At 27.8% G+C, this 8474-nt stretch overlaps 1 protein-coding gene across 1 annotated transcript; it reads right to left on the minus strand.

Annotated features, from left to right (window-relative positions):
- Nucleotides 1-1034: 1034 nt before the first annotated feature.
- LOC107438983 (uncharacterized) lies at nt 1035-8001 on the minus strand. The gene is made up of 2 exons (XM_016051418.3): nt 7658-8001; nt 1035-4518 (listed from the first exon to the last, which is right to left on the minus strand). Exon 2 carries the CDS (start codon nt 4507-4509, stop codon nt 3730-3732), a length of 780 nt encoding a protein of 259 aa, XP_015906904.1. The 5' UTR covers nt 4510-4518; nt 7658-8001; the 3' UTR covers nt 1035-3729.
- Between the last annotated feature and the right edge of the window lie 473 nt (nt 8002-8474).

Consider the following 8474-nt stretch of genomic DNA (forward strand, 5'->3'; position numbering starts at 1 on the left):
TTCGTACCAATCAAAACCGAAAAATTAGTTACATTTGACCCTTGTTTCGTTACAGCACTAACGTTAAAAGAAGTTGCCACAAATCGCTACCAACTACTTTTTTTTGTACTCGCGATATTTATTTCACCACTTTTTAAAAAAAAACGACAACTTTTCACCTCTGTTGTATAATTTGTATGAATAAGAATTACAAAACGATTCCCTTCGATTGCAAAGATGTTTTTTGTTTAATTGAAAATGGTTAATATATAGCAAAAAAAAATGGATTATGAAGATTTTGTCTCCAAAAATATTTGCTGTATTGACTGGGTTAAATTGCTTTTCCTGAAGTGATGCTAAGAGCTTAAAATCATGATATATAATAATTTTTAAATTATGACTGATTGTGTTGTGAAATATTTGGAAGCATTTTAAATAGAATAAATATTTTAGGAACTTGTTAGAACTTGTAGTTAATATCAATTTAATACATTAATTAGGAGACAATATAATTTAGTTAATTATAAAAACAAATTGAGATGAATTAGTAAATATTTTTAGTCTATTAAGAGAATATTTTCGGTTTAAAATAACGATTAAATATGTTTGATTGAATTAAATTAATGAAAATTTGCACTTATTTTTACAAACACCCAAATTTTAAAATATTAAAGCAATTTTTTTGTTGTAATTAATTTCTTAAACTTATAAAGGAAACAAAATAGCTTTTGTACCAGCATTTTCTTTATATACTTCATCATTCCAGGTTAGAGCATATTGGACCTTTGTTATAATTTTCCAAAAGTAACTCCGAATTCCGTAATTTATTAATGATCTTTAATTAATTATTAGCTATCTTGCACCGAGTTTTTTTTTGTTGCTTATTTTCTTTTTATGTTGTAATTATATTTAACAAAAAAATTTTTACTTCTGTAAAAATAGTTTCTTTCATGTAAATATTTGGAAAAAACATTTCACTTCTATCGTAGATGAGATCCTTGTAATAATCCAAAGTTCTTAAAATAAATAAATAACTTACCCAAGAAACCTTTAAATTATTCATTTCTTATTTATTTAAACGTTAAATGATCTTTTAATACAACAATATTATTTTAACATATATACATATTTACATATATTTAAAGCACTCTACTGAAAGTCTCTAATGAAAATTCATTATAGTTAACTTTACAAACATATATCAGAGATCAATTTTATGTGTACGTAATTGGTAAAAATTATAAATTAAAATTCACGTGTCATATAATAATTTTTATGTGATTTTATAAACTTTTACCTTATTAATTTACAATTTATTTGTAAAAAATATGCAACTAAATACATATCTATAGCAAAACAAATGCATATAACAGGTAAAATAAAAGTCAATTACGATTATCAACTGTACAATAATTTTCACATATTTACATATATACAATCTAATATAGTCAAAGAATTTAAAAGAATATCGTTGGTATTCAAAATATCGTTGGTATTCGAAATATCGTTGGTATCTTAAATTGAAAATATCGTTGTTATGATTCTTATGATTCTATGAATTACGCAACTTACGTAACTTATGAATTACGCAACCTATTCAAGACCAGAACCGCGATAAAACATCTAACTAATGTTAATTTCTAAAAAAATAAGTGTAAATTTCTAAATGAATTGCGTACCGAGTTTTGGTTATAAATTACAAATATGGAAGAAACGTTAAAAATTATCATTTGAAAAAGAGTAGTAGAGAAAAAAAAGTTTTTTTTTCTTCATTTAAGAAATTGTAGTATTCAGATTACATATTAAGTGAATTATCCAATTGAGAATAATTTTGTAATAGCCAGATAAAAAATATTTGGGCATTTCAATGACATTAAAAAAATTAGACTAGATTTTACACAATTTTTTTTTCCGATACTGCCTTAAAAGAAGCAAGAGCAAAACTTTTTTTCTATATAATTAAAAAATTAAATAAGTGCTGCTAATAATATTTCTTAAATATAAATTAATACATAATTATGAAAGTAGACGAATGTTAAAGTAGAAGAAAAATTAAAATGAAGGAATTAAAAAAGACACTTAGACTTGGAAAGTTTTTAAGATATTAATCCTAGAGTAAAAGAAGTTGTCGAAAGATGTTAGTCAGGTTAGTAAATAAAATAAAGTTAATTGCTGTTACATGCAAGACGAAAAGGAAACTAATGACCGAAATATTCTTCGATAAGTTGATGAAAATAAGTGAAAGAATAACTGTTTTTAAGGAAAAAATGCAGTAATATAACCAAATTCAGGCAGTAGAGCAGTAATTAGTTGCAATTAAAATAAATACTTCAAAAAAATTACATGAAAAATGCTAACACAAGATTCATTGATAAGTGATGTAAGTTACCGAGCATTCTGAAGTAGAAGAAATATCCTTATTATTTTTGATGCTATAAATTATCGAAAATTGGGCAATAATTTCTATCGAGGGTCTTAAGGTTGAGCTTTCAAAATATCAAAACTTATAATAGTATTCCTTTATGTATAAGAAACACATCAAAATTTAAATTTCCATAATTTATGAGCAATAAAGTAAAATTATTATCTTCCAAAAAGTGTTTTTTATAGAAAACTAGATTTTATACCAAAATAAAAAGTTCAAACCTGTGTATAATGCAAATTTTCCCCCCGTCTTAAAATCGATGTAATGTTTCAATGCTAGTAGAGAGTAGTTGTTATTTTTTGCAAAGAAATTACACTTTAAAGAGCAAAAAGCAATTTTTTTAAAGAAATTAAATAATTCTAAATTTGAATATGAGGATACATTTGTTATAAGAAAATGAAATGAAAACTGATGGATTAATACATAAAGAAAGAACTGTTTTTTAAGAGCTTGATTTCGAAAGAGCTGTTAATTCATAAGACTGTACTACTCTCCCATTTCCCTTCGATTACAATTCTAGTCTTTCATTTATTTATTCTTTTGGAGGGGGTTTTTCTTTTTGCAATTCGTAATTTATTTAAAAATTGCAAGCTAAGTCAAGCATCATATGAAGTTTAACATTAAAGGACTTTTTAAATTGTAAATATAACATAAATTCTTAAAATAATAAAACACAAAATGGTAGTAAGAATCATAACTAAATACAATGAGTTGAAAGAGGTATTGCTTTTTTTGTATTTTTGAAAGAAATTTTGTTTAAAAAAGTATTATGTTAGTACAGAAAGAGTGATAAAGTATGCAAAATAATATGAACTAAATTAGACTCAATAGTAAACAATTCATTGAATTATTTGAAATTGTTAATCACTTCGATAAACGAAAAAATTATTTGCAATTCAAATCATTATATTAAATAACCAATGTAAAGTTTGATAGTTAAATTTAAAAGGAAGAAAGTATGGAAATATTGAAAAGTGTCTAACTTAATTTGTACCAATTAATATTTCAGCTCACTTATCATTAGTTTAATTTAAGTTACGACAGAACTTGAGGAAATTTTGACAGATGTATCACCCATTTGTTTTTGTACTTATAAAAGAGTGATACGGAATTACATTCTCTTAAATAAAACACGAAACCTCAATAATTAGCAGCAAATTAACAATCTTTATAATGCCATGCATGTTTTAGTTCTTTTTGATATGATTATATCATCCTACAAATCCTTCCTTCGTGTAAATCGTTAGTCGTCTTAATAATATCTTCTCCTTTCTTCATGCAAATCGTTAATCATCTCAATAATTTCTTCTCCTTTTTCTTGTAATTTATCGGTGTTGCTCAACCCTCCTCATGATTCGTTGAACAAAGTGGCGAACAATTCGTGGCAATATATACCTGGATTCATTCTCACTTCCGGATGCTTCGAAAGTCTCTGATCGGTTTTCAACTTGCTTCTCCGGAACTTCTGAAACATCATTTACTTCTTCCTTCATTTCGACTTCCGCCTCTTCCTCTTCATCATCTTCCAAAATGTCGGAGTTGAGAAGAAGAGTTGCTGCTGAGAGTGCTTCATTTGTTAATAAAGCCTCAATAAATGGAGGAGTGTTGCGTTCTTGCTGCACTGGAAGGTAGGCATTTACAAATGTTTCTGATCCACGAAGGTCTCCATAGTGTCCATTCCATGGTGCTGCAACTATTGGGTGACGGGCTTGTTGCATGTAGGAAGCTTGACTCATCAAATGGACTGGATGACGTGGAACCATTGGGTAGACGTATTGCGCGCTCATTGCCATCGGAACTCTTGGAGCAATCATGTGAGGGTAGTGGCGAACTTGATGATGGACAGGAGGATGACGTGGACTGTATCCGCCAATGAACTGATGACGCAATGACTGGAGTAGTGGAGCACCTTGAATATGAAAAAAGTCTTCCATCAGCATTTTAGTAATAAGTCCTGCGGCTAATATCTCAGCAACATCGGAGCCTCCCCCACCACCACCACCTCCTCCCCCGAAGAAATCAAACATAGCATGTGATGGTGTCAAAAGGCAACATATTTGGACAGTTGCAAGAAAAATACTGTATTTTCTAATATTTTTACTCATATTGGTCAGCTGAAAATAAAAAAAAGAAGATATCATCAGGTAGATTTCCGTACCTTTAGAAAAAAAATTTGAAAAAAAAATGAAATATGAAGTTACACAAAACAAATGATAACGAAAAGCATTTTAATATTGTTTGTGCAAGCATAATTAATTTGAGTATAATAATGGAGAAAAAAAACTTTAAAATGCTTTGCGTTGGTTATATTAAACTATTTTTTTAATCTACTTATTCCGGTACAATCTTTTAGTTTTTTTCCCCGATGTTGCTTTCGTATATTTGTTTAGATTTTTTTCCTGTTAACACTGCAGCACAGTGTTAATGGTTATAAGCCTCCTTATATTGCAAGAGGGGTACACCTAGATTTCTTTCTAGAGGGGCTCTTTCTAGAAAATTTCAGTAATTAAGTAAATTTAGATAGGTGATATCTTTTTAGACACAGAGAAAGGCCAAGAATTAGATGAAGACATCAAGTCGAGATAAACTTGGAGAAATTGAAAGTTAGAAGAAAAAGTGGTAACTACTAGCGTGGAAAGACAAAAAGCCTTAAAGGAAGTCAGGGCTTTACAATGATTGTAGCACCAATAATTATATGATTTCAATTGCTCTAATTATTACTTTTTGCTGCAGAGCTTAAACATATATTTAATAATTCTTTTAAAAAAATAAAAAAATTTAAACAAAAAAAGACAGTTTGCGTAGTAAACATAGCAATTTTTTTCAACCCATACACCCACGATCTAAGCTTCAACTTGTATTCTGTTTTAAAATCAAGTTTGTCTTGTGTTTATTTTAATAACCACGTAACAATCCTTTATCTTTCATTCTCTTCTAAGGTTTAATCAAATTAACTCCACAGATAGATACAGTGAAATAAGCTTGGTAAAATAATAAGGAACCCCTAACCATTTCAGCATTCGCATATTTCTTTATTTGCGAAAGTTCATTAGTGAGGTTAATTTAATGAGTTGCGTTAACTATTATAATTGTATGATTTGCAATTGAAAGTTTTCAGAAATAATTGTTTGAATGTTTCATTTTGTCAATGCTTCACTTAAAAATTCTTTTATTCATCGGTTTCTAATTTTCAAACCTTTGCATATACCATTTTAATGACTGAATTAACGCATCTTCAACAACATATTTAATAATAATAACAAATATAAAAAATACAAAAACTACACGCAAAAATAATGAAACAATATTTTCTTGTTCTTTTTTTCTTTTCTTTTTGCGTTCTTCTTTTCGCGCACACGTGTCGCATTTTCCTCAAAAAAATCAGCAGCAAAAATAATTTGCGTGATAAAATAAATTTGCTGTTGCAAAAGGTTCAATTAAAACATTAAATTTTGAGGATTTCATTCGAGCAAAAACATGTACAGTAGTAACGTAATAATAAATTAATTTATATCAGTAGTATTTGAGCTTTAATGCCGAGTATACAATTATAAAGAGTGCCGGTATTGGTCGTAGCATTGTTTATTGTTCACATAACTGAGGTTGGTAAAAGCAATAATCCCTCCTAAAGAAGATGAATTCAATTTATTATGGTTTGTATAAGCCAGAATTCAAATATTTGTTTAAATGAAAAATTTGCATATTTTTCCGAAACAATATTGTTTTATCATAGAGTTCATTAGTTTCTCAACGTTGTTTTAAGTCACAAGAGGGTACTTAGGCTAGAATAGAATTAAAGTATACTTTTAAAAAAAGTAATACAGCTGCTCTAAATTTTTTTAAAAATTAACTCACACTTTTTGTTTGAAAAATGAAGCTCATAATACATGAAGTAGAGAAGAGATAAGCCACTGGAAGCTATTTAAACTTTATCACTTCCGTGGTGCAAAATCTTAACCAATAAGCATTTATAACAGTTTAAAAAATGTAATTTTTTTTAATCTTAAATTCAATAAAATGTCAATTTATATAATTATCCATTTATAAAGTTTATGTAATAACCTCTTTATTTAAATGAGCCTTTTTTATGCTTTGAAAAATATTTTAAGGAACACAGATTGTTTTTTACTCATTAAAACTTATGTTAATAGCACATTTGAATAACATTTATTAAGGATTCCAATTAGACAGAAAAAAAGATTCCACTACCCTCATGCTTAACTATGGGGAATAATATTTCTGAAACTTCCTTATTTATTACGCAAATAATTAGCATATTTGAACATTTTACTTAAATTTATTATTGAAATTTATTTTTTATTGAACAAAGAAGCCGAATTTTCAGTTTATAAATATTTTTAAAACGTAAATTTTAAGAAAGTTTTAATTTTAAAAATGTTTGCAACCTTAAAATTTAATAACTGTGTCCAATAAAAGACATTTAATAGATTAAATATATCAAAAATATTAGTTTCTTAACATATAAATAAATTCTGTGCGTATAATTATCTACGCAAATTAACAAATAAAATTTCTTTTCTGTCTAAAGGTGACGCTTAAGGGCGACTTATACTTATTAATCACAAACTGCAAATTTTTTTTAAAAATGAAAGGTGACTTGATTTCGTTACTTGATTTCGTTAAATTTCTTAATTATTAGTTAACTATAGATAAAAATAGGTTATTTATAAAATCGTACAAAAATTCAATAAATCAGTATAAAGAATAAATAAATCAACAACTTGAGTGAAGAATTAAAACACATTTTTGAGATAACAAATTGATATTAGTAGTCACAATAGAAAAAGAAAAAAATGGAAAGAAAAAATCGAAAGTTTTAACATTTCCCACTTATAAGAAGTGACCACAATTTTTTTTAAAAAAAATTCAAGTACCCAGAAATCGTTTTAAAAGATTAAAACAGTTCTAACTAATTTAGTAAAAAATAAACTAAATAATGATACGCTTTCGTACCTTTGTAATAACATTGTAGTTTCTCTAACCATCATTATATTTTAAATTTTTTTTTCGCTACTATAATTTTAAAAAACATTTGGAGTAGATTTAAAAATAAATTTCTAAAATAAAACGAATATTAATGTTTTATTTTCTTGGCTCAAAATATTTCCAATTCAAAAGTCGTTTGGCTTAGAACATTTTCATTAAATAATAATAAAGGAAGAATGTAAATTTTATATGTTCAAAAATAAGAAACTTCTCTGAAAAGAATTGTAAGCTAAGTCAAGGGCTTACCTTTTTAATATTTGATGTTTATATAAAGTGTCGAGAATTTTTTTAAAATTCAATTTTTAAGCAACTCACGATGCCGCGATTGCAGCACAAAGAATGAAACTGAAACTCTCACACCTGATGTTCTTAAGTCACATTGAGAAGAGGGAAAACGATTTTCATTAAAATATAGAGAGCATGGTTTTACCAGGAAACAATGAACTACTCAACTTGTCCACCCAATCACGGAATAGAGATGGAGGGAGGTGTGGGGGTGGCTATGTTTTTATTCATGGTCTATGCACCCACAACATTCTCAATCAGTAAAAAGAATGTTTTAATTTTTTTCCCCGCTTCTTGAAGGATGTTAATTCATCGATTTCCGAAAACGATTTTGTTCGACAAAAAAATGGCGAAAGAGACAGGAAGCTGACAACTTCTTGCTCTGTTAAATGCCGATCTCGGAAGAGACCGTTTTACGAATATTCTATTTTAGGGGTTGGAGGAAGGAAGTGTGGAATTTTAATTTCTTAAAAGCGAACTCTTTACTGTCACCGGACAATAATTAAAAAGACTTATGTCAGTTTGTTTAGTGGTTGTCGGAAGGAAGATATTTTTTTTGTTGTTGTTTCCTAACGACATCAGGAAGAAAATAAATACTGATTTATTGGAATCTCGAGTGTTGTGGTGGTTAAATAATTTTGTAATGCATTTAAAAGCTCTATTAAAAGGTGTTGAGCACACGTTTTCAGCGTGGGTTTGTTGGATCATAAATATAACGCTTTCCATAAACAGAGCCTGATTATTCCGTTAAGAGGCAAGAGATTGAATTAAATACAAG

Source organism: Parasteatoda tepidariorum, chromosome 2, assembly GCF_043381705.1.
Source record: "Parasteatoda tepidariorum isolate YZ-2023 chromosome 2, CAS_Ptep_4.0, whole genome shotgun sequence".
In the NCBI taxonomy this organism is placed as follows: Eukaryota; Metazoa; Arthropoda; class Arachnida; order Araneae; family Theridiidae; genus Parasteatoda; species Parasteatoda tepidariorum.